The 27,935-nt window shown below is 33.1% G+C and overlaps 1 protein-coding gene across 4 annotated transcripts in view; it reads left to right on the top strand.

Annotated features, from left to right (window-relative positions):
- Positions 1-26,746, top strand: part of LOC124357989 (single-stranded DNA-binding protein, mitochondrial-like) — a 151,822-nt gene extending 125,076 nt beyond the window's left edge. For 3 of the 4 annotated variants that reach the window (XR_006922017.1, XR_006922015.1, XR_006922016.1), the window contains 4 exons: positions 648-3,092; positions 3,254-3,423; positions 21,847-21,946; positions 23,743-23,803. Coding sequence is in view for 1 of the 4 variants with exons in the window: in XM_046810173.1 (XP_046666129.1) it covers positions 9,976-9,987; positions 21,847-21,946; positions 23,743-23,859; positions 26,470-26,687 (447 nt within the window). In the remaining 3 variants the exon portion in view is untranslated. Of the gene's footprint in view, positions 1-647; positions 3,093-3,253; positions 3,424-9,741; positions 9,988-21,846; positions 21,947-23,742; positions 23,860-26,469 lie in introns of those variants that run through there. The other variant, XM_046810173.1, reaches the window with a different exon arrangement.
- Positions 26,747-27,935: the final 1,189 nt, after the last annotated feature.

Here is a 27,935-nt window from a genome sequence, read left to right as displayed (position 1 = left end):
AGAGAGTTAAATCAGTTAAAAAAATGATGTACTGTGCTAGAATACTGGGCATATTATTTATGAAGTTATGTTTTCCCCCAGGGATTTTTAACCCCACAACATTAGCGATATCATCTAAAAATAAATTTAATTTACCATACCCCAATAAATAAATTAAACAATATTTAACCTCGACATAGTGGCCTAAATGTTTAGTTTTTTAGTCTAATTTAACTTTATAATTACCCTTACGCACACTTTTTGTAATATTCCAGATAATACTGTATATGTAAAAGTTATATTACAGATTAAAGTTTCGACCACCTGATGTAACCAAAAAAAGTAATTATTCAGATTCGGATTTGAAACTTTGTTTTGTGAAATACATATACTTATGATAGAACTAGTAAGTTGATTTTTTATGTAAATATTGCATATACAAATATACATATCAAGTTTCATACAAATCGGATTAGTCTTATGTACTCAGTCTGCAAAATTGACATTCCAATTTGTTGGTTGCCCCACTATCATTCTAAGTGCCTTAATTAATCTTATTTTTGGCTGGTATGCTTTAAATGAAGCAGTGCTCTCATACCTATATCTTATGAATCAAAATTGTATAATTCTGATAGGTGTCTTCGTGTTATCATCTATGTCTTTTCCAGATGAACGCTGACACTGAATCTTCACTGAAATGTTATATTTGTGGCAAAGTGTTCAAACAAAAAAGCTATCGCGATCGTCATATGCAATATGTTCATAAGCAAAATTGTAAAGGAGAGCCATTGCTTGAAGTCAATTATACTTGCTATTTGTGTGATAAAAAATTTTATAACAATACAAATTTAAAAGTTCATTTGAATGCAGTTCACTTACAACAGGATGATTTTAATTTACTTAAATGTGACAAATGCAACTACAGCACTGCATACAAGTCAAATCTTAGAAGGCATCAGTCAACACATACAAATCACAAACCACAAACGCTATTGAATTGTTCAGAATGCAATGCCATATATAGTACTTTGACAGCTTTAAGGTTGCATGAAAAAAAAACTCACAAAGCTGCAAAAATAGAACGAGCAGTTATACAAAGGAAATGCCCAATGTGCCCGTTTCTTTCTTTTTCTACCAAGCGGAATGAAATGAATAAACATCTGGAAAACAAACACGAATTGACCTTATGTAAGAAACAGTACTCTTTTGTGTCAATTGAAGCATTTCATGAATGGAGACTGAAGGCTGCAAAAGAATCAAAATGTGCGTATCAGTTACGAAATAGAAGTAATAACAGATTGTATTATGCTTGTAATAGGAGTGGTTTTTATAAATCTAGAGGTTTAAATAAACGGAAGAGACCGGTTTCGTGCAAAATGAATGCTTACTGTCCTGCTAATATTAAATGTTTCATCGATACAAATGGTGGAGTAAATGTAGAGTATATGCCTCTTCATGTTGGTCATAATAATGAACTGAAGCATAAAAGGTTGACTACCGAAGTTAAAAAGTTTATTGAAAAAAAATTAGCTTCTAAAACTCCCCACTATGATGTATTTCAAATGGTCAGAAGTACCTTAACCGACCAAGAGCTGCAAAGATTGCATCTATTAACAAGAGAAGAGATCGCCAATATTGAAAGGGATTTTAACCTAACGTCTGAGGTGCAGAAACAACCCTTTGACCCAGTAGGTGTTGAATGCTGGTATCGTCAACTGAAGGACTCAAAAGATACAGCTTGTGTGTTTTATAAACCACAAGGGGAAATATTGAATGACTATCCCGAATTAAAAAAAGGCGATTTTGTTCTGATTTATATGTCAGAAAATCAAAAGGTGTTGCTTGATAAATATAAGAAAGATACCATATGTATAGACGGTACGCACGGTACCAATAAGCTGAATTTTCAGCTCTATACTATTTTAACTTTAGACATCAGCCGAGAAGGGTTTCCAATTGCTTTTATGTTTAGTAATAGGGGAGATGACAACATAATGTCTTTATTTTTCCAAAAAATAAAAGATGTAGTAGGTGTTGTACATACAAATGTTTTTATGTCTGATATCGAAGAAACCTTTTACAATGCCTGGGTTAAGGTCATGGGTCCAGTGCAATTAAGGTTATTTTGTACATGGCATGTCCTGAAAGCGTGGCGAAAGAATTTAAACAAAATACGATCAAAAGAAAAGAAAGATGCCACTTTTAAAATTTTGCAAACTTTGCTACAAGAAAGAGACATAAATACTTTTCATACCCTACTGGAAGGAGCCTTAAAACAGTTGGATAGTGAACAAGATACTTCTGCCTTCAGCAACTATTTCAATGATTATTTCGTAAAAAACCACCGTTTTAAACTTTGGGCGTATTGCTACCGCATGAGTGCTGGCATAAATACTAATATGTCAATAGAGAGCTTCAATAAAGTTTTGAAGTATTTTTATCTGGAAGGAAAGAAAGTGCAAAGTTTGGATGAAACCTTATGTGCTTTAATAAACTTTATTAGAGACAAACTTTTTGACTGCTTAATAAAACTGGAAAAGAGTAAAGTAGTTACAAAACTACAAATTCTACGTAGACGCCATATAGAGAGCTATGAAATTGCTGACTGTAACATGATTACATTGGAAAATGAATGGCAAGTGTTATCTTCCAAAGCACAAGAATTTTATTCAGTAAAGAAAGTTAAAAATTGCAACTGTTGTGTACTTTTGTGCCCACATTGTAATTCCTGTTTTCATGAATACATCTGTTCGTGTATGGACAATAGTATAAAAAACAACATGTGCAAGCATATCCATTTGGTGGCTCGCTCACTCTGTAACAAAACTGAAGAATCTTCTATTGAAATTTATGATTGTGAGGTTGTGGAAATGGACATTGATGATTATATGTACTCTGAAGAGCAAATACTAAAAGAAATTTCATGTGACATAAACAACACTCCTAATGATGAGGCTCGCACAAAGAGAATTTGTGAAAAAATTGACTATGTGATTGAATATATGAAAAGAAAAACAACTACTTCAGACCAAAAAAATTATATTGATAAACATTTGACACAAATGTTAACTACATTAAATGCAATGGCTACTAATGCGCAGATACCAGTTAAGGTAAGTTCAATCACTTCATGAGCAGTTTTATCTTAACCAAACTGAGAAAATGTTATTCATTGTTTAATAGTAAAACTTAAATTTAAAATTTAAAACAAGTAATAACAGCTCAAACCTATGCCACGGAAAATTCTGTCAAATTTATTGACTTTATGTTTTAGGAAGAAGAGTGCAACAGAAAGCAACCAGACAGTAGTAATACTACTAAATAGAGATGTTTTCTTTTCACCATAAAGAACCAAAACCTTTACCGTGGAGAAAAAGATAAGAAGTTTCTCTGGAATTAAGTCTCTGGAGTGGCAATGGGAGACTTCAATAAATTAGTCTAAATGTAATTTTATCATAAATCTGTATATTTGTAGCATAAGAGATCAGTAGAACTAAATTATTTTCACCATATGTATTATATTGATATTTCTACGCAACCATTCAAGTGGTGTTTAAAAAATTGTTAACCAAACGTACATTCGTATAAGATCTTAAACTGAATTTGTCAGTTGCATTACTATAATCTAATTTAAAAAAATTGAATTTATTAACAATGGCATGTGGTATGTGAGATATTTACAGAGGGTGGCCAAATTATTAGACTAGAACCAGTTTTTGGGAAAAATTATGTTATTAACCCTCTCCCCCTCGCATTGTTTCCAGGCACTCACGGTGTTTGTAACCTCAATTAATTCGCTCTGCCGGTCGCGCTCGGTCAAAATACGCGGTGCCTCAACTTACATACGTTCTGTCATTGTAATTAACTATAATTATATATATTAATTATTTTACTATATATTGGTTCAATGAAGTTGATTGTACGAGACCAGGGCGGGGGCACATGGACAGCTGGGCGCCGGGTTGTTTGTTGCACAGTTACTTGGTGAAGGTCATTGGCTGGCTCGCCGTCACTGCCCCTGCCACTGTGATCACTCCGAACTACAACCTCAATGCCACCAACTACTTCACAAAGCTCTGGTACATCACTACACTCACTTGAATCATCGTAATCACTACTAATAACGAGATTGATTTCACTGTCACGAAGTGTACGACTACAACCCGCCATTGTTTCCGCACAACTAATATAAATAGCAAAATAATGCAATAAATCTACTGTAAAAGTAAAGTAAATGGTCTCCTGATAGCAAATAACCCGTAGTAGTACAAACTATTGCTACTCGAGAGCAGCACTTATCGGCTCTAGTAGATAAAGCAGTGTGTGCCGATCTGTGCCGTTTAGGCTGCAGTGGCTATGTCGTGGCCGTGCCGATTCATGCCTTGCGAGCGGGAGAGGGTTAAATAATTTTACTAAAAGTCTGCGTACATCAAATTGTATAACTAATATTTTATGTGCACTCTTGTTCTTTATCAACATTTTAAGTCTTTTTGGCATGCTGTAGCCCAATGTTTTACTGTTCTCTTTGATTTCTTCATCGTGGTGACACACTTAAATTAAAATTTCAATCAGGCCTTGACATTATTATTCATTATTAGCATTATTTTCTTTACAATTGGCCACAAATTTTCAATTGGAATTATGTCAGGACTGTTACCTGGCCAATGAAGCACATTGATGTCCGATTCACTGAGAAATATTGTTACTGTCTTGTCTTTAAGGCATGGAGCACCATCATGCATAAAACTAAACTCCCCATTTGGAAACCATTCTTGAGTCTGTGCAATTAGCATCCTTTGCAGCACATTCAAGTATTGATTCTGCCTCGATGTCTTTTCAACTATGTATGGCCTTCCTGTGATATAGACTGACATCACACTCCACACCATAACTGATAGTGAATGCTTCACAAATTGTTGGATACAATTTTCAACTAATTCTTCTCCGCACATACTGTGAGCTTTCATCGCTGATATGAAACGTTGATTCATCTGAGAAGCGTACATGAAAGAGAAAAAGAATATTGTACAAAAAGTTACATTAGGCTAAGTTTGGTTAAATATTAGACTAGGCTAGATTAAGGAAGACTGATGTAGAAAGGTATGTACCTGTGGAACAAGCGTTAATAATTTAGATAAACTACAAATGTAGTACAATTAGATATTTGTGATTTATTTTTCCCCAACCCTCTGTTGTCTAGTGGTTTAAGTCTTTAGCCCATTCTAATCACTTCTCTGCTATAGTAGACGTAATATTTTGCTTCTTCCTTGGTCTGTGAGTGTTGAGTCCTTCTCTGTTTAACACTCTTCTCACACTTCTAGGTGAAATATTGTCTCTATAATAGTTTGTCTGGTCAGTCAGTTGTTTTGTGGTATATCTCCTGTTCTTTTTAACAATATTCTTCAGTTTCCTGACCCATCTATCATTAATTTTGAGCTTGCGGCCACATGTTCCAACTCGATGCGACCAATAGCTTAAGTTTTAATCACGGGTTAACTTGATCTTACTTTTTGGTTTTTGAGAAATAACTAACCTTTTCGCTATTTCAGTTTGTGAATAACAACTTTCTTCCAAAAGAATCTTTACCGAAGCTATTTTCCTAGGAAATTAATCACAATTTTTCCCCATGACAGTTAAAAAGAGTCCACACACGAAGTATTTTTACAATATTAGAAATAAATCAATCAATCAATTTGTTTTATTGCCGTAATACATATATTTACATGCATGGCATTGTCAAGTTCACATGTTAAAAACAAAACACATCATCTGACAGGCTATAATACTGAATTTTTATTGCGGTTGCAATATATTATAAATTTCTTAGTATCGTATATACTTGGTTCTTTCTATCAGCACTGATTTTAACTTCCGTTTAAATTTGTTATTATCTAGACATTATATTTCTTCGGGTAAAAAATTACATTTTTTTGCCCAATTCAAAAGTTGATTTAATGGTTGTTTGAGAATTACATTGCCTAATTCTAAGAAAGTTCCTCTGTCTGGTAGAATAGTCATGAACTGAGCTATTTGTGGGGAATAAAATCTAAACTTGCTCTTATATACAATAGCAGCTGCATTAAGTATAATGAAGGAACGGTCAGAATACCAAGACTTTTAAATAAAGGTTTACAATGAGTTCTACAACTAACATTACAAATAATCCTTAAAACTCTCTTTCGTAAAATTAAAAGCTTTCTTACATTAGTATCACATCCCCAGACAATTATTCCATATGATAAATAGCTTTGTATGTATGCATAACAAACTGTAATTAATACATGTAAACTAACAGATAATATTTTAATCTTCTAATCATAAATGTACTTTTTGAAATCATTTTACATACGTTCACAATATGAGAATCCCATTTCATATTTGATTGTAACAACACGCCCAGAAATGTAACTTCAATGTTACTAATATTGTTACTTAAGCTAAATTTAATACTTTGAGTCTTATCTTTATTCAAACATAAAACATTAGCTGCAGTGCAGTCCTCTGCTACAGAGTTAAAATGAGACAACAATTGATTAACTAAATTAAAATTTGTGCAACTTATGTTTAATGCTAAATCATCTGCATCCAAGAAAGATGATATACAGGCATTGCTAAAAGTTGAAGGCAGGTCATTAACGTACACAATGGACATGGTTAGTTCCAAAATTGATCCTTGTAAGAATTTGCACATATTGAGGAAACACACCATTACAAAATACAGATTGGAACCTTTCAGACAAATATGATTGAATAAGGTTAACAGAATTAACGTATAATCCATAAAATTTAAGTTTTTTAAAAAGTACAACATGTTCAATAGTGTCAAATGCTTTTGACATATCATAAAAACTACCTACTACACATTTTTTTCAACCACATTCATTGTACATTCTTTCATAAAATTAATTACAGCTAAACTAGTACTCTTTCCAGGTCTACAACCATACTGATTGTTGGAGAACAAAAGATTATGTTAAAAATATTTCATTACTTGGTTGTTCAATATAATCTCAAGAACTTTAGAAATAACTGGTACTATGTACACTGGGCGATAATTAGCATAGTCCCCCTTTACACCCTTTTTATCCAAAGGAATAACTTTTACCAGCTTAAGACATTGTGGAACAGTACAACAACAGAGATTAAACAAATAAGACAGTATTTCAGAAACAAATGGTGATGCTAATTCTAAAATTTGAGAGTTGAGATTATATACATCTAGACATGAACTGTTACTCAATGATAAAATAGCACTATAAACCTGTTCAACAGACACATTACAAATTGAAAAGACTGATTTTGCGTTATAATTTCCATGTGCCTGAATTAATCTGAATTTATTTAAATAGTATGTCATATTGTGTCTTGCTCGAGGCACTTCTTTGATAATTGAACTGACTTGATTAAAAAAGAAATTATTAAAACAAGTACTAGTTAAAGATGAATCAACATTATTAACAGAGGAGCGCTCATTAGCACCTAGGCTATCTTTAACTTAACTATTGACCAATTATCTTTGGGTTTATCTATAGCGTTCTTAGTTTTTTTGCCGTTATAAGCTAGTTTAGCTTGTCTTGCCTCACGTTTATATTTGTACCTCAGAACGTTGTAGGATTCTTTGTGAAAATCTAGACCTGATTCTGTGACAGTTCATAAGTAAACAAACGTTGTTCTTTCATCAACCTCAGTCGTTCATTTTACCATTTTGGCTTTTTATTATTGTTTTTAACAGCACTCTTATATTTAATTGGAAAGGCTATATCTACTAATTCTAAAAATTTACTAAGGAAAAATTCAAATTTGTCATCAACCGTAGATCAAAGTATACGTTATTAGCTAGTCAAAATTATCATACTCAGCCACTCTATACATTTCTATACAAATAAAATTTACTGCCTTAATGTATACCGCAGCTACTTTACAGACAAAAGATATAAAACTCTACATCAGACTTCAATTATCTCAGCTCATATTACAAGGAAACCCCACTAAGAACAAGAATTACCAATATTAGATATACAGTAGACGGAAGTATGTTATTGTTGAACATTTGCTCACAAGTTTCCTTTTTAATCAACTTAGTTTCTAGTTATTAACACATCTACTGTGAACTCTATTACAGCTTTTGTAGCGTAATTAATCAATTAATGTACTACCGATTAAGGACTGTATATTAAAATATGTTGTAGTTATGCATATAATTGTGTTGCTTTGCCCTATTAATTTTAATAGCTTTCTTATGAAATAAAAAAATATATTTACCGTCGTTTTAAGCCTGTATGATGAAATTATGGGACTATTTGAGGAGCCTAGAAGCCAGGGGGTACATGTAACTGAATGTTGATATGGAGAAAAAGAAGTTTGAAGTTTAACTCTCTCTTAAAATTATAAGTAATTGTTTCATACACATGAAACACTTTTTGAAAATGACAGAAGTGTTGAATAAGCGTTTTACATCTTGTTTTTTTGCTCTTATTTTACAATCCTTGATTATGTGATAAGAGTGATCACTTATACCTCTTGGCTTCCAAAAAAAAGTACCAGATATTGATTGGCTGAGCCCTTTGGTTATGGTTTGTCTATGAACATTTGGATTGAGTAAAAGGACAACTGTGTTGAAAATGATGTATCATAATGAGGTTTAAAATGAATACATATATGGAGACTTTGAAAAAAATAATTTAGGGAAGATTCATAATTTGAAAAAATAATTACAAATTTTAATACTTGAAAAAATGTATAATATATTATTAAATTTAAAAATGCATATTATTTAAGAGTTACAGTTCTAAGCAATAAAGACAAATATGAATATTTATTTCATATTGTTGTGTAAAAACAAAATATTATTGAGGTTTTCTGGCTTCAGTCTATTTCTACGGTAATTAGTGAGAAGACCTGCTTTGGAAAATAGTTCTTTCAGAACTGAAGTAGCAGGTAAACAAAGATATTTCTTCTGAAGTTCGTATATCATGGGTATGACTTGTTTATACGAGGCACAAAAAGCAAAAGTATTGGAATACATATTCGAATACAGTGGTGAATTCATGACAAATAAGTGAAATAACCCAGGAACAATAGATTGCGGGAAAGAAGTAAGACAGGTCTAGCCCTGTCTGTTAGAAACGCTCAGCTGAGCAAAAGTATACGAATACAGAGGTGAATTCGAATTCACTGTATTCGATTCTTTTAAGTATTCGATTCTCCTATCACTAGTTGGAAGCCAAGGGCGCTTATACCCCTTGGCTTCTCAGGAAAACAGCTGATATTCCAGGTAGTACTTATACCATCCGCTAGATAGCAGCACTGTACACTTGTATACCTTTGCCACTACAATATTTGACTCCATAACAAGTAACAACTAGTTACAGTAGTGCACTTAACTCCGTTAAAAAAAATTGCACTTGTACCCCCTTGGCTTCTAGACTCCTCATTTGTTCTTACATATTGTCAGTTGTCTTTGGAGGTATAAAGAAAGTTCAATATTAATATAATTAATTGAATAAACATTAATAATGTCCTATATAATTTCTGTGTTTTTCAGATATGTTCGGATTTAAAATGACTCATTAATTCTTATTGTGTGAATTATTGTGTCAAATATGTTGTAAGAATTATAATGGTTTACCGTTGGAAATGAATAAATTCTTAATCAGATATTAAAAATTAGAACTGTGGTCACTGATCAGCCGCATGTTCGGGTTTTGTCGGAACTGCTCGGCTCTGATCAGCCGTTTGCTCGGTATTTGTCGGCTATGCTCCCACTCTTTCTTTAGGAGGTTATGTTCAGGCATTCAGCCCATGTAGGTGGTACGCGAAGAGTTTCTTGTAATTCCTTCTCTTTGCTTACTTTAGCCGCGTTTAGGGAATACTTGCATCACTCCTGCTGTGGAGCAACGTATTTGTTTGCCGGTATGACGTTACTTTTGTGTTATTAAGTATATGAGGAATACCCTTAGTAGCAAAACTCTTCCTGTTTAATTTCAAGTATTAATTATGTTGAAACAGGTAAGATTACTTGTCAGCTTCTCGTAATATAACTAAGTATTTAGGTTTTTAGGATAGTCCCTAAAAACTATAAAATGGGAACTCATAAGAAGTATGACCTGTACTCTAGAGCAATATACTCATATAATTAAAATTGTACTGTATGAGACACTTATCTCAAATTCCAGACCAAATTAGAAATATAAGCTTTGATATCACACCTCTACAGTAACACTTTGGTTAGGTCATGATTACTAGTTTAGAACTACATTTAAAGACTAGGTCTAATCTCTTTATGCCTAGGTCAATGAAGATGCACTAAGTTACCTATTGTTGAACAAATGAGAATGTTTTGGTATTTCATGTTAGAAGATTTAGGCTTACAACAAATGAGTTGGCAATTTACCTTAGAACTGAGATTTAGGTTGATTAGTGGTTTGCATCAAGGGTATCAATAAAATTATAGTTTAGAGTTGCTAGTCAATTTCAATATCATTTGTGTATTGTGCCTGTTTTTCTGAAGAATACTATAAAGGGTGTATAGTTGTAGGTGGTGGAAATTACAGTCATAGGCTACTTTGGTATTTTTCGGCGGCCACTATTTTTGGAAGACCTTTACTTAACAGGTAGGCTAAATATATTAAAAATAAATTATTAGAAAGGACAAACTTTATTCTTTAAATCTACGGGTAGGGTACGATAAGCGGACCCGGTTTTTTATTTCGAAGAATATAATCATCGATACCTAATATTTGCATTTGTAGTCCTAAATAACAATGATGTGTTTTAATTTAAAATATAAATATGTAGACATATAGGAAAACTCAAATAATTAAGAAATTACATAAGTAATAAATCATCCAAGACGAGAATGATCAAAACAGGAAAACTGTTTGTCATAATTATTGATTATACACACGTAATTATATATTAGGTAAATATTAAGATCGGCGACTACTGCTCCGATCGCCGTAAGGTTTTTCGTACTAACACAGGTTAACGTAATTTCACCGAAAAAATAGTCCCGATTATCGCTAACATATAAAAACCAGTTTTACGGCAGTACAATGTTGGCAATACAAAACACATAAATAACAAGATTTTCGACTATCAAACTAAAAACAATGGCCGACCATGGACGTTTTGATGAATTGACAGTAGCCACGTGACAAACAGGAAGGTTTCCGATTGGCCGGACGGGTCACGTGACCTATAGGACGGCTTCGATTGACCGCCAGACGTACACAAACAAACCCACATGGACAAGGAATAATTAGTGAAGTTATTGACATGGCTTGCGATGGTTCTTGTCACACGCTAAAAAGACCCTAGCTTGCCTATTCAAAATTCAGATCACGCGATGCTTGCCCGCTGCGCAGCGCTTCGCGCTGCTTGCTCTTTTAGAAAAAAAATTAACTCGAGCTTGCAAAGTCCAAGCCCAGATCACGCATGACTGCTTACACACACACAACACTCAGACAGACAGAACTAACGCAGGTTTCATTACAGGCAAAAGATAAGCGGCGCGCGTTTATTACTGATAAGATAAGACGAGTTTATACTAGAATTAGTACATGGACTAAACTACCCTACGATCTAATAACACCAAAAAAATGAATAAATGCATTGTCACTCAGGTTTTTCAAATTTTATTGGGGGGGGGGGGGAGTAAACGGCTACGGCGATAATCAGAACTACTACTTTTTTCGGTGAAATTACGTGCCCTATGAACTAATAACACCAAAAAAAACGAATAAATGCACAGTCAGCCAGGTTTTTTTAATTTTATTTTTTCCAAAAAATTTTTTTTGGGGGGGGGGGGAGTAAAGGCTACGGCGATAATCGGGACTATTTTTTTCGGTGAAATTACGTTAACCTGTGTTAGAATGCAAAAAATTACGGCGATCGGAGCGGTAGTCGCTGAGCTTAAGATTTACCATATATTATTATGTGTATGTATAATAATAATTGTTATATATACACGTAATTGTATATATATTAATAATACGATTACGTGTATTATTTGACAGTGTTTAGAGCTGTTGATTTAGATTAAGTTAATTGTTTAAAATAATCAATCAGTACCGATTGGTTGTATCAATGTTTATGATTATTTAATATCGTTTGCCAATTTCGATATAAAAACCGGGTCCGCTTATCGTACCCTACCCAAATTTACTTATGTTGCATAATAACAAGTAGTAGATGAGGACAGAATGACCTATTTCTCACCATTATCACTCCCTTTTGGGAGGCAGAAAACAAGAACCAACCGTCATAATGACATGTAATTTTCTCAGAAAGCAAATTAAAATCTGTTCTTTCTAGTTTTTTAAGGTCCCAATAAGAAAAAGAAAAATTATAAAAGGCCCCTTGGATAATACCAAAGTACTGTAAAGTTCATTATGAAATTGATGAATTAACGGACATTACGGTTATTCAGCTAACAGAAATAAAATATGTTTAACAGGAATGACATCAGCAGAACTAAATTCTTGTCAGGTCGCTAATGTTTTTTTATGTTTAAATTTCTTAAAATAAAAAGGGCACTTTAGGATTATACCGACCACACCGGTATGAAGAACACAAAAATATAAATTTATAGAAACAAACATGATAGAACGAAAAAAACAACTCTGTAATTACAAACTTACAAGCATTTCCAGGTATTGTGATCGTATTGTCGCTGTTATCTTATCTTTCTCGAGAATCCCGATTACGGCAGGCCGCACGGCATCACATAATTTGCACGGTACATAATTGCCTTTCCATTACAATTCAGTTTATATTTCTGATCAGCCCCTCTAGAATTTGATATTTTTCTGATAGGTACTATCTCGAGGGATGTTTTTCTTTCGTTGACATCAGCGCGGGGCAGCCGAAGCCTGCGCTGATGGCCGGAGGCACTCGCATTTTGGGTGGCGGAAAAAAAAGACTAAAAACAAGTTTTGAGTGTTTTTTCAATAAAGAGTTTAGTTTTAGTTTGGTAATGTTTGTTTTTGTTGAATTTTTGTGTTTGGAAAAATGTAGAGGTAAAACACAGAAGTACAACAAAGCGACGCGACTCTGCAATCACGTTATCTACTAGACCGCTCGACTCTGACCTCTGTCTGAGGATGGGGAGGGGTTTGCGATAAGACAATTCGTGTTTTATATTGACGAAATATTGTTTTACGCTAATCTAGTAATCAGTAGAAGCAAAATGTCAAATAACGATTCATGTCTGGGTGTGGTCGATATAATCCCAAAGTACCATAAAAAGTACAGTTATCAACAAGTAGGCTACACATTATGACTCTTCTGTTACATCCTAATGTAATTATTCATAGCTGTAATATAAGTATATATAAATGGCTGGCACATCATAAGATTCCTTAATCTACATTTTGGAGTGAAAATGCCTCTTATTTGATAAAAGTAATAATTGCCAATCAAGTTTTTCTATTTAATTATTAAAACACGATAATTCAATGTGGACTATAATGTGTCTTAAATATAATTTTGTAAATGCTGCAAGCATATTCTAGGCTGTTAACGTACTGACACAGCTGTGAACGATCTGATGTCCACGGTCATTGAGCTTGTTATACTATCATGTTAAATTTTCAAATTAGACAAATACATTTTAGAAACAATAAACAACTATTTGTACTATGTAAAATTTTTTTCACAATATTCTTCATCTTGGTCGAGGCAAGTCGGACTAAAAATGTGAGTGATCACGATCACTCAGATCACGTATCTTTGTGATAGGCTAATAGACAATATTCTTATATTTTCAATTTCTTAAAGAAATACAATAGTGTCATTAAAATTGAAATATTTCTTGCTTTACGTTGTTTTATTTACTTGATTTCAGGATTCGTTATTTGATTTTAGTAGTTTGAAGAACTCGTTTATTGATTACACTGGTCGTTCCACTAGTCTGTCCCAAATCTGCCTTTTTCAGTCCAATCCCTGTAGTATTAATGAGGTTCTCTGGAAGCGAGTTTAAGATTTTACGGCTGATCTAAGAAAGGCTCCAGCTGTGTTGTGTGATGGTTGGGAAGAGACTCTTAATCAGTTCTAGTACCTTTTACATTGTTTGAAGTTTAGATTAGAGTTAACTATGTCACTTGAAGATTTGCCTTGGTTCCGGAGTTTAAATCACCATCTGACTTCCTTGCCCTCTTAAAAAAAAGTCTTGTCACATAGGCTAAGCATTCTCTAGCCAGAAATCCAGAGAGTAAATTTCATCACACAAGTTGGAAGGCACACCCACTTTGAAAGAGGATTGACTGTCAGGATGACTTGAAGTTTTTTCCACTGTGTAGTTTCTCTTTTTTTCTTCATTTCAAAAGGTTTTTATGTCTTCACACTTGGTATTTGCACTGAATCTTGAAACAAATAAAAGCTTCTTTTGCTCAGTTTTGTAGATAGGTTATGGTTACCAGTTGAATTCCTGGTGATAAATCTGTTAAGTTCACGTCTTTGCCTAATAGGAATTTAATTTTCCTTTGAGCCATTGTGCTTTTTCTAATTATCTATTCTTCTTTTGTGAGAAATGTTGTGTTTGAAACTGCTGACATTAACAGCAGAACTGCTTGCTGACATTGCTTCCTTTTGATTGGCTGAAAACGAGAACCGATCATCATAATGACATCTTATTTTCATAGTAAGTCAAAGTTTGTTCTTTGTAATAATGTAATTATTTTAGGTCCCTGGTAAGAAGACCTCAAAAAAACCAAAGTACAAGAATCTTCTTACACTAAGGATCTTATTGCTTCATGTACATTTCTGTTACAGGCTCTTTCCAAATTTGTTGTTGATATTATTCTAAACACTTTTAAAAGTAGCCTTAACTTTTCACTAATTCAAACATCACATGAAGTGAGAATTCAGTTGTAAGCGACAATGCAGTACCTAAATTTAAGCTCAAATAATGCTTGTAAGCTCTAAGTGCTTGTAAGGGTAAATTTTACTTTTTTCCGTCTATAATATGTAATTAGTCAACGTACCTATGTCATGTAATAACAAATAGTAGATAGGAACAGAGGATTACTTTGCTTCATTTGATTTTTTTGAAATATGTAGTTTATCAAGTTATTTCATCTTTCATATACTCTTTATCAAAATTGAATAAAAAAGTTCAATATATTAAAAAAAATAGAAGTTTGATATAGGCCTATTAGAGTATTAAAATTAGTAGATAAGGGACAGAGAGCATTATCTGCTTAATGTTTTTGCCGTTTTGACTTCCCTACATCTATTTTCATCTCAAATAGAAAAAGGAAAACCATCCTTTAACTATTTGTATCCCTTTAAGTATTTAAAATATCAAGGTCAGATTACGTAAGGGTCTCAACCCATTTTAAATTTGGAAAAAGATAAGAAGTGGCTCGGCGAGTGGATAATGACTTGTTTGACTGAACACTTGTCGAAAACTAGAGATGATTAGTACGTTCATATTTGTATTGTAACTAAATTGTCCAAAAAGCTTGTTTTACTGTTGGAAACTGGGTTTTACTGAAAATTTACAATGCTTCAATGATACTCTACATTTTGTGTTCTGTTAATCTGATCTCTCCTCCTTGGGCAGATGACTAAACCTAAAAACATGCACTTAATAAACAAAAACACCAATTAATAAAACCGAACTAAAGAATATACTGCCCTGCTAAGGAAAAAAGCAGTATCTACAAAATCCAACTTTTGAGAAAACAGGATTTTAAAGTCTTTACTGTGTCCGTAAAATACTTTAAATGTATCTTTTTTTAAATCTATGTGTTATTAAGGTAAATAGGTACCCAGAATTCATTTAAAACAATAAAATTTTGAAATAAATGCTTTTTTTTTCCAAAAAAAAGCAGTTACTGCCTTTTGCTTAGTAATTTAACCTAATACCATAAGATTCACTTGGCAGTAAGTACTTACTGCTCTTTTGCTTAGCAATAATTGTTTTTAGAACTAACAGTAAATTTAAGCAGTATGTACTTACTACTTTATTGCTTAGTAATACGTGCTTGAAATATGTTGTATTGGGGCAGTAAGTGGGTAAAATCATTATTCGTGTTAGTTGTACGGTACCCAACCTACATGCCTTTTTTAATTGAACTTCTTAATAATTTAATACTTTGAGGATTTGTTAAAAATACAACACTTATACAATTTAAATTGTTTATTAATTCAATAGTGTACAATATTTAATAACTTTTAAATAGATTAATTGAAATATTTTACATAGGTAAATAGTAAAGAATTGGAACAAAGTTGTTCCCATAATCTGATTTTGTCCATCCAGAAATCAATCGACTTACAAAAAATAAATTTATTTTTCAGGGCAAGTTTTGCCAAAAAACTTGTCTATTGCTTGGCATGATTCCACCGAAATCCATCAGAAGTTTGTGTTTTTTTGTGGCTTCAAATCCATGTGGTACTGTTAGGGGTTCTGGTAGATTAATTCCCTTTTTCTTCATGCAGTTTTTTTTTTGCAAAAAGTCCATGTCTTTGTTATGGTTTGTTTGGTTGATGTGAAAGTCTTGTATTTCAATACAAAATTTCCCTCTTTCAGCCTTGACATGTGACACATCTGCTAACTTGACTCTACCGGGGTGTTTTGAGTTTGGAACTTTGATGTTAAGTCTTGCCACATATAAAAATCTCCAATCTGCATTTCGTGGACTTCAATTTTTCCCTTTGCACGCTGAAGTACATGCTCTTACAAAATCTTGAAAGTCATAGGTCTTTCCTGGCGTTTGAGGGACAGTTCATCTGGTGATTGTACCGAATCAGCAGCCATGAAAACTGTGACCAGCTTCAAAGTAAAATAAATTGATTTCACTTGCTGCTATTTCATCCGAGTTTTATGATCATTACTAGGAAGGAGTACAAACACCAGTTCTTATTCTGTCCGCTGCAATTATCCAGCCAAATATTAATTATTTTGCTGTCTCTATTTTTCTTAAAAAAACAGTAGAATGTACTAACAAGTTCTTCTTTATTTCTCATTCGTATTGCTTCGTGCCATAGACAGAGAAAAGGCGTCAGTTTAGAATTGGCTCCTACTGGAGCAAACGATTTCATTATACACGACAAGTCTTTTCAAAAATAATACTTTTTTGAATGTGTCAATACGCGGGAGCATTATGACTTTTTGGAGATCTGTTGTGACACAAATTGTGCCCTCTGGTTGGTCTTTTTTACTAAAAGACTGGTAAAGTTCCCTTGCCATATGAACTTTATCATGGTGGGATTGCCAAGACATTACAATCATTACAATCGGCATTCAAATTGTCTTTAGTATGGGGATGTAAGTTGAACTTTTCACACTTTTCACATTCCTCATGCCCCAACTGAGCAAAGGAAATGTTCATTTCTTTAACGGTTTTTCTATACAACTCATAAGATACTTTGCCTCGGTATTCAGAAAAACTCTCAAGGAACTGTTCATGCATAAATGATACAGATAAATCACTAGGTAGATAACGGGTGTTAGGGGCATGTTCTCTTCTATAGTGTGATATCTCAGGATTGAAAAGATTCAATGTGACTTTGGATTAATGCTAAAGGTCCTTTATTTTTAGCTGGAGCTTTTCCACGTTTGTCCAGAGGTGGGCTGATCGCTCCCATTGGACTTTGACTCAATATGGTAGTTAGCATTTTATCATTTTTCTTGTTATATCCAAGAGTTGTTAAAAAAAAAATACCTTACAAACTTCAATATCTACACCATTGTCATCTTTCAAAGTATACTTTATAGTGCAATTTCTCTTTTCATTGTTAGTTGTTCGTCTTTTGGACATCAACTTTGGAAATACTACCAAAAATAAATTATCGCTTTTCTTTATGATCAAGGTCCCAGAATAAATTATTTATTTCCTCCCTACGTTGTTGTGAAAATGTAGAGCAACTTCTATTACACGAGATATTACATGGAGTTAAAACAGAGTGTTTAAGTTTTAGGTTTTTTTCCGTTTTATCTCAGCTCTTTCTATGACAGGTACTGGATTTTTTTTTCTTCGTTTTATTGGCACAGGTATATCTGGGGAATTTTCATTACTTAGAGCGATTTCAAATGTTTCCTCCTCAACATTTTTTATTTGGTTCTGAACTAACAGAACTAGTGCTTTCAATGGCAGGTGTACTTGTAGTATTTGAAATATCATTAAACAATCGTTTTTTACCGGTTACTTCACTCACAAGTCTTGTAGATTTTTGGTTTTTAACAGGGTCTTTGGTTGTTAATATGCTGCTTTCATCTGTATAAGCTTCATCTGAGAAAGATTTTACGCACCAATTCCTCATTATTTGAACTTGACTTTGGTCCCAGATCCTATAAAAAATACAAAATCACAATAATTTTTAACAACAAGCAATTTATTGCTGAACGTTTGAGAATTACGATTATTTTTGATGTTAGCATATAATTTTTACAAAGTTTGATATGAAAACAGGTAGACTAGTAAAACTTTATGTTTTATGTAATATTAAAATTTGTATGCAACATAATTATCTACAAATCCTCCTGAACAAGACTATTAATACATGAAAGTTTATGGTACACATGCAATTTTTATATCTTTAAGTGAATGTGCAAAACACCCAAAAGGGAGGATAATGTAATTGTGTACTTACAGAGTAATAACTCACCTGCTGTTTTGCATTAAAGGTGGTTTCCCACCAGATCGGTGTATTCAATTTCTTGAAATTCACATTCATCGAAGCAAACATTTGTATCATTTGCCATGTATTCAATCTGGATGTCTTGAAAATCATTTGGTGTCCATGTACATTGGTTGATGTTGACTGAAGAGGCCTCATTGAGTAGCAGTTCATCAACATTTTCATTGGCAGTATATACATTTGGCTCAAAAATCTAGTAGAAACAAAATTTTAGAAATTAATTTTAACACAAAATTGTGTTAGTAAAATGAAAAATGAAGCCTATCTCATTTTCTAAAATATTTATAGCACAATGCCCATAACGGTGTTGTTGTTTAAGCTATTTAGGAAGCATAAAATTAATTTATGTAGAAAAAATAATTCTTAAAGAATATAGCCTGAAATATTCAGGCTGCTCCTAATGTTAGTTAATACTGAAAACAGGTTTATCACGATAAGAAATGTTGTTGTCACGTGTGCATTATCTGTAAACTGAGTAATTGACATAAAACATGATTAGTATAATTTACGGTAGCCTAACCTAAAAGGTTCAAAAAATATTTCTTCTGAGGTAATTGTTAGCAAACTAATATTAAGTCCAACTCTGGTTTTATTTATACTCAGCTATCTTAGTCTGGAAATAAGAATTTTCTTGATAGGCCTAATAATAATATTTTATAGATCTTAAAGCTGGCAAAATAACCATACATAGAAGGTGAAAAAGTTATCAGTTATACCATTTTAAGTTGAAATTTTACCTGCTGTCTTACATTAAAGCTGCTGCTTTGGACTTTATCACTTGGATTTCCTCTGGCAACAATATTTCCTTCATTTAGATTCAATGTGCCTATTTCCGTCTGGCATGGTGTTGATACAATATCTTCCACGGCTTCATTGTTGATGTCACCAACAAAGAAGTAAGCATCATTCAAGATATTCAGTCCATCAAGGATTGATTTCCCAACTGAACGTTCCTAAAACAAACAGGAATAAATAACAACACTAAAAATGTATTTTGATGTGCAATTATCGTACTGTATTTTAACATATACATTATTAAGAGTCGTGTTAGACTTAAACACAACAAAAATGTTAATTTATGTAGATGAAAATTGTTAATTCAGTTTGAACAAAGTTTTCAATGTTATTTTAATAATGAGAGATTAGTGTACTTACATTTGGTTCAATTGGCAAAATGTGTAGGGCTAGTAGATTTGGATTCAAGCTTTGTTGTATCATCTGTCAAGCTTTCAGGAAACTGTTTATCTGTTATTTCACAACTTGTATTATGCACAATAAACTCAGTTCTTTGTGAAAAACCTTTTCCACATGTTTCACATTTAAACAACATGATAGTTATTTTTATATCACCTGAAAGAGGTGGAAAACATTCTAAACCTTACTTTTCACTATAAAAACAACAGCCAATCTGCTCAGCTGACTATTTCAAAAGCAGTAAGTGTAAGTGATCAGTACCAGATGCTAAGCAAAATGGCAGTATCTACTCTGTACTAAGCAAGGAGAGCAGTATCTGCATGGCACTTACTGCTCTTTTGCTTAGTATTGAGCAGTTACTGCCTTTTTACTTAGTTTTCTGCTAAAACTGTGTAGTTACTGCTAGTTGAACATTAAATATCTCAAAAACCGCTTGAGATAGAATTTTTTTGATGGCACCATTAAATTCCTCGACCCCAAAAAACATGGAAATCAATATATAACTCAAAATTGAAAATTTTGCAGTTACTGCCTTTTTCCTTAGTTGGGCAGTATAGATCTGCACTGAAAACCGAACTGTATATAAATGGCAATCGTTACGGCTGGAACAAAATGGCATCATTTCACAACTTGTTTATTTTTCAAACACTGCTTGATATTTACGTAAATGTTTTGAGATAAATATATCTCCTGTATTGACAGTCAACACAAAATAAACAGTCATTAAAATAATTAAAAGTTTCACTAGCTGTGGGGGAAACAAGATATTTTTGGATATTTGTTATTGTTGAGTGATACCAATAAACCAGTCTATCACTGAACGATGGCAAATGATTGGAAAAATCCTGTTTCCTTCATAATCTTTCCATCATCAAAAACAATAAATAAATCAATATAACAAAATTCTCTTAACGCTTTTATTGCCAGTCATAGAAGTGTAGGTTACCCACATATGTCTTTAATTTTAGCCCTAATCAATTGGAGCTATGTTTCTCGACTAAAGAGAGTGGGGAATGACAGTCTAGCCAAGTTCTGTGAGAAGTTTCTGATTTCATGTAATATAAGAGATCAAGCTTTTGTCTTGAAGAAGGATCTTGAAAAACTTGCTCAATTTTAGCCGCCGGCTGATTGCTCAGCTGAGTTTTTATTAACTTTTTTTACCTAAATTGTGTTTGAATGTACAAGCAGTATGCTCTCAAACTGTGTCATACTTGAAATGCAGGGTCATCTAATCCTTTCTTAACTGTGAATTTCTGTGTATCGTTTGCTGAATTTCCCACGTCATTTACGGACATATTAAACGGCTACACTCTCCTTCATTTATTGATAGTTTATGTTAATATTAACCTATTTACCAGGACATTCAAGAGATTTCGTATATTAATTTTGTGATAACTGTTTTGTCCAAGTTTCCTCTTTTTCAAATTACCTTTTTTACTTTTGTGATGACAGGGCATATAAATTCTATTTCTTTATTTTGGGCTCTTACGTCAGAAATGAGCAAGAGTTGCTTTCCAGTTTCCTCTGGAATCTGGCAGATATTAGTGAAAATATTTGGGTGATTTATGCACTGTATGTTGCAAGTCTATTTGTTAATTTCTTGCACGTAGCACACTAGTTTATCACTCATTTAAAATTCTCAACCAGAATTAGTTTATTCTACAGTACTAAATTCATAATATTTTTTCTTTAAGGAGAAATACTGACTCAATGAAGACATAGCTGTGCTAAGAAATACAGCTTACCTATTGAGATAACTTTAGCTGTGCTAAGAAATGCAGCTCCCTAATTGAGATAACTTTAGCTGTACTAAGAAATGTAGCTTCTCAATTGAGATAACTTTAGCTGTGCTAAGAAATGCAGCTTCCCAATTGAGATAACTTTAGCTGTGCTAAGAAATGCAGCTTCCCAATTGAGATAACTTTAGCTGTGCTAAGAAATGCAGTTTCCCAATTGAGATAACAGTTGTACACAGTATTGAACCAATAAAAACACAACTGATTAATTACTACGTGGTGTTTCCAGGTGACAAATCGATTGACCAGACTCAGCCCTCAACTGTTGTCTGTGAGTGCCAGATGTCAGTCCTCAGAGCCGAACCCGCAGCCTAGGAGCACTGAGAAATGTAAGTTTCAAGAGTAAGGCATCTCAATGTTTAGGTTTAGTCAGAGTTTAATCTGGGATGAAAATTCGCTTAGCAAAAATGTTACATGCTCTTCAGACTCTTCAGAAAAACATTTGTCCTGTAACATATATTAATAGCATTGGTGTTCAGCAAAGATTCCAATAGTAGTTATAGAATATTTTAGCCTCCAGAACCAGTAATCACTTAAATAAAAATACTGCTATTCAGATATTCAGAACCTCAATAATTAAAAGATGAGATTTTTATGAACAAGTTGCAATTTTGTAAGAGCTTTTCTGAACAGTGTCGCATTTTCTCAGGTCATCTCGCAAAATGCTATTGCCAGCTTAAACCCTGCGTTAAGTTCAAGTAGTTTGTTGCCTACTTTAATATGTTTTCAGCAGCCTGAATAATTGCGTCCAACACTTCCAAAGTCTCAATCTTACAACAAACGCCTCAAAATCCAATTTTTTGAACTTCTCTTTGTGAAGTGGAGATTCTGGGTGTGGGCCTGCCATAATGTTGGCAGACTCCGTTCTAGAAGACACAGAATCCACTAAATTCCTTGGAATACACCTTGATCAAGGGTTGACATGGAATGCTCACATCGACTCAATTTGTACCAACAAATTAGCCTCAGGCATTTATGTTATGAGGTCTTTAGCCAAATACTGCCCGAGTCAAGTACTGATGACGGTATATTATGGTCTGATTTACCCACATCTTACCTACGGATTGGTGTTGTGGGGCTCTAGTGCAAACAATCAAATTTTGAGAGCCTTCAAACTTCAAAATAAAGTGATTCGAATAATTGCAAAATTGAGTTTTAGAGAGTCGTGCCGACCAGCCTTCAAACACTTGCAACTGTTTACTCTGCCCTGTCTGTACTTCCTGGAAACAGTTTCATTCTGTATGTCCAAATGTACCCTGTTGAGGGGCCGTGACGTGCACGGATATGAGACAAGAGGCAGAGACAACTACCGTTCTGGAAAGCATAGAACGGTGGTTTACGAACACTTGCCTTCGCAAGCAGGTGTCCATTTTATCAACAGATTGCCAGCTTCCATTAAAAATGCACCAACGCCTAAGGCGTTATAAACCCGTCAAACGCTTTTTAGCGTCAATGGCATTTTATAATGTCGGCGAGTTTTTGGCATGTAACTGGGAGACCACCCATTTTGAAAATAGACCCTGGTGTTGAAAATGGTGAAAATTGGCGAGTGACTGGAATTAATGAATGCAAAATATGTATGTATGAATGTGACACTGTGGTATGTTTGTAAAATTTTAGACTAAATGGCTGACTTTTACCATATAATGTATATTGTTTACGGTAATAAAAGGTTTGAATTTGAATTGAAGCAGTAAAATTAATTATGACATATATGAAGAAGACTAAATTGTAATAAAAATAATAAATTGTAGACGGGTCTAGTAGATAAACTATTTTTATATTTACACTTTGTAATGAGATACTATAAGACTTCACGAGATTGTGTTAAAGAATTATGATTATATGAACAAAAATATTAACAAAGAAAATTTTATTAAAGATTTTTTGTAATTAATCAGATGCATAACATATATTCAACTTTGGGTATTAATATTAACTAAAATCAAAGATTTCCAATTTGCACTGCATTGAAACTTTTCTTACACATATAAATCCTGCTGGGGTTAATCAATGAGGTAGGATATGTTTTAGTAAATTTTGGAACATTCCTCTAGAGTATTTTTAATTAACCTTTTTAAAGCTGTGTTTTTTCCCAAATATTGACTAAGTTCTGTGTTTGTAGCCATTAACCAAGTTTCTCTGCTGGGTCGAGTGGGCGGTGAACCACAGAAGCGAGGCAATGACAAACATTCAGTTGTTGTTTTCTCTCTAGCCACCAACAACAGATACGAGAATACAGGTGACTTACCATTTGAGAGTAATAGTTCTATCCAAAGGCAACTTAAACATAAAAAGCACAAAGTAATACTATTATTTAGGATTAATTATGATTAAACTCTACTACAGTATAAGAATGCACAGAGTCAGTGTCAGCCATGTTGGTGATTATTCCGGTTTAAAAACTATATCGAAACATGAAAGTTTATTTTTCTTTCTCTTTGATCTGTTAATTACTGTGTCATTATGTTTATATTTTCTATTAGACAGCTTGTGTATTAGTTAAATTAACAAAAACAAAATACTGTGTTTGAGTATTTTGGTTTATAAAAGTATTACCACTGCCTACACTGTTATGATGTCAATTAGCATCTGTAACGTTTAGTTAAAAATATTAATATTTAAATTTATCAAAGGTAATTTAATTTTTTATTAGTTTTGGTGGTGTTCCAACATAATAAAAGGAGTGTTGTTTTGATAATCCATAATAGCCAGTTCAGTACTGCTATTGGGCCTTCACTCCAGTATTTTCTCGTGTCTGATATAGATAGACCTGTATTTGGCTAAAGATGTTGGGATGGGTAAGGAAAACGTGTAGAAAATGTAATCATTAAAAGTATGTACTTCAATACGCGCTATTGTTTATAGATTTATTCAGCTTTAAGTAAGATTTTGAATAGTTTGACCATTCTGAAGAATTATTTTCGTACTTACATATTTGAAGACCTAGAGATGTGGATTTAATTTTTTCACATCCTGACTTAACAGTAAATGTATATTTTCCACTACATTTGATCTGTAATTGTAAGAATTTACTATTAGCAACATTACTAATAATTTTTTATGATTATAAAACCCAGCAAGCTGAAAATTTGGCACTGAAGGCGGTATAAATGGATAGAACTGAAGTAAAAACAAGGAAACTGTTATTTAGTAACGGAAATAACACATTGGCTGTGGTAGACGCACCTTGCCACTACTCCATGTTGCAGTGAAAGTGTTAAACATAGTTTAAATACAATAACAGTGTTACTTGAAAAGTGCTCATAAGTAATAATAGAATAGAAACTTTCACCGCTCAAATATTGTTTTTGAAATTCCGAGAGGCCATTTAAAAACATCACTTATGTTACATTATACATGTAACTTTCATGAAGTTACCACGTGAATAAGTCATTGGCTTTGTAAAGGTTTCATCTGGTATTTACAATAACCACTAACTTGAAATACACTTAATAGTTATAACTATTAAACTAGTTGCTTCTTTTTTAGAAATTCGCCAACATAGTATAATACCATGCTTAAGTTGAAACGGACAGATAAGAGCATAGGTGTTCTGGTCATAATGTCTGTGGTGCTCATAAGAAGTTCCTGAGTGTTAAGTATAGATAGTGGAGCATGGTGCACAGATAGTGGAGCTAGCGTGGTGTGGTCAAACAATGCATGGCGCACATAAGATATCAACAATGTCTCCAGCTATCTGTCATCTTTGTGTAAAAAGATTTCATTTTTTATTTCTGTATTAAATTTTGATTTGGAACTTCATTTTTAGTAATAACAATCTTATTTTCTGTTCCACTCCAAGTTTTCTTTTTGTAACCAGATGAAGTGTCACTTGACTACATATTTATTTTTTTTAAATTTATTTTGTAACAAATGATTTTACATAATCATGGCCCCACCAAGTCAACATGACGTATCGGTGAGGTCCATAATGAAACTTAAAAAAAGCAAGATACAAAATTCCATTACAGTTTCATCAATTATTTGTTTTGCTCAGTTTATTTTATGCTTTTACAAAAAGATTTTATGTTGCTCTTCGTGTGGCTGTGGTGCTTCTATAACTCCAGATTTTTAAATATTGGCATTTTATATAACATTGTGGGGATAATACATACATTATCCAGAGTATATAAATAAATAGTAAATTATATAACTGGATAACAATAAACAAAAATATATAAAATATTGCCCATCAACAAATAGCATTCTATAAATAGTTAAATATAAGCAACAAATCTCTAAACATTCAACAACAATATTAATAAATAACAATGAACTATTAAACAAAAACATCAGCAATTTATTGTACTATCAGTAGTATAAACGAATACAACATTTTCCAATATAATTTTTATTTTGTGCAAGGCCTTTCTGAATCAGAGATTCCATCATCAGGCACTTCACAAATTATGTGCAACAACAATAATAATAAATATGTAACATTATATGTATCCTAATAAAATCTTGTTGACCGCTGAAGTAACTAAACTTTACCCACTCATTCACTTTATTTGTCTGTGCGCGTGCGCGCGGGTGTGTGTTTTTAGATGTTAGTCTAGATGTAAGCTAAGTAGTCAGCTCATTGATTATATTTGATAAAGTTGAGCCCTCTTTTTCTAAGGACTTATAAAATAAAACTTTTGAAAGGTCTGATGTAGCCTTATATATCCGAGAAGTCAACATATTTAATTTTGTAATAGCAATCAAGTTAAGAGAGAGTTGTTGGTTTCTTCAACCATTACTCTGTTAGACTGATGTTGTCTTTACAACCCAATGTATGCTAATTAATAAGTACATAAAATGTACAGAATGTTCTGATGATTGTCACTAATAGTAATGATTACTTCAGATGGTGAGATGAGCATGAAGACAGAATGGCATCGTATATCCGTGTTCAGACCAGCTCTTATGGACACAGTGTACACATACTTGCGCAAGGGACAGCGAGTTTATGTGACCGGACGAATATCCTACAGCGAGTACAAGGACAATACAGGTGGTACGCGCCAGTCTACCTCAATAATCGCAGATGATGTTATATTCTTCCAGTCCAACAACGAATTATAGTTCGAACTCTCTTTGCTTACTGTAAATAGTATCTGTAAAATATAATTTCTATACAACTATGTTTTGTTGTTTTCTTTCAAATCCCTATTCATCGGCTAGGTAGCTCATATGTTACAGCAATACGTTTCCAAATTTAGTTGTGGAAACTCATTCAAGTAAAATAACTCTTACTGGTTTCTCGACAAATAGTTGATTACCGGCTTAGTTTGAAGAAGTAGGTAGATTATTAATCACATGTGGAGTATTATTAATTTATTTCTCATGGGATTTACAGAGGAAAACAATTTGAGATACATAAACAAAAACATAGTTTATAACACAAAATTTAGGAAATGTAGGTCATTTGTTAAATTTTCCCATTACGTGTTGTCAACTAATCTCATTTGTACCGTGCACGGTAATCACATTGTTTTTACTTCCTTCCAACTTATGTGTGTTCCTTTGTCTCCTTCCTCTTTTCCTCTTACCTTTGTTGCTAGCAGGCACATCTCCACCAAAATCATCTAAACTGCCTTCCCCTATCTCTTTCACCTTTGGTCCAGCATTTTCAAGATCAATGTCTAGCATCTGTTGGACTTACCCAGAATCCATATAGCAGCTCCATTTAACAGAGGGAGGGAATTGCCATAAGGTGCCTGCCAGTATGTTATTGATCAGAATTCTGTCAATATACCTTCATATAACCTCATATTAGATTCCTTCTTTACATCACCTAAGTTTAATTTCATACCTGTGTTTAATATGTCTCCTCATATTAGATTCCCATTGTATCCTACTCTTGTTTAATACCATGTCTCATTATATTCGTTCCTTACCTTACCTTTCCTAATGTGACCTATGTTTATTTATCTAACCTGTGTTTAGTATGTCCCCTCATATTACATTCCGTTTTTATCCTACTCTTGTTCATTACCTCCTCTCATTTCTTTAACCTTACCTATGTTTAGTTTCTTACCTGTCTTTAATATGACCACTCATATTAGATTCCCTTCTTATCCTAGTCATGTTAATACCACTTAACATTATATTCATTCCTTAAGTTTCCTTACTAAACCTATGTTTAATTTTTCTAACAGGTGTTTAATATGTCCCCTCATATTACATCCTTTCATTACAATACCTATGTTTAATTTATCTGACATGTATTTAATATGTCTCCTCATATTAGAATCCCTTCTTATCCTACTTTTATTTTGTTGTCCTTCTTTACCTTACTTGTCGTTATACAACCTATATTTATTTATCTAA

Source organism: Homalodisca vitripennis, chromosome 3, assembly GCF_021130785.1.
Source record: "Homalodisca vitripennis isolate AUS2020 chromosome 3, UT_GWSS_2.1, whole genome shotgun sequence".
Taxonomy (NCBI): Eukaryota; Metazoa; Arthropoda; class Insecta; order Hemiptera; family Cicadellidae; genus Homalodisca; species Homalodisca vitripennis.
Note: the sequence above shows the minus strand (reverse complement) of the source record. Positions and strands in the feature narration are given on the sequence as shown.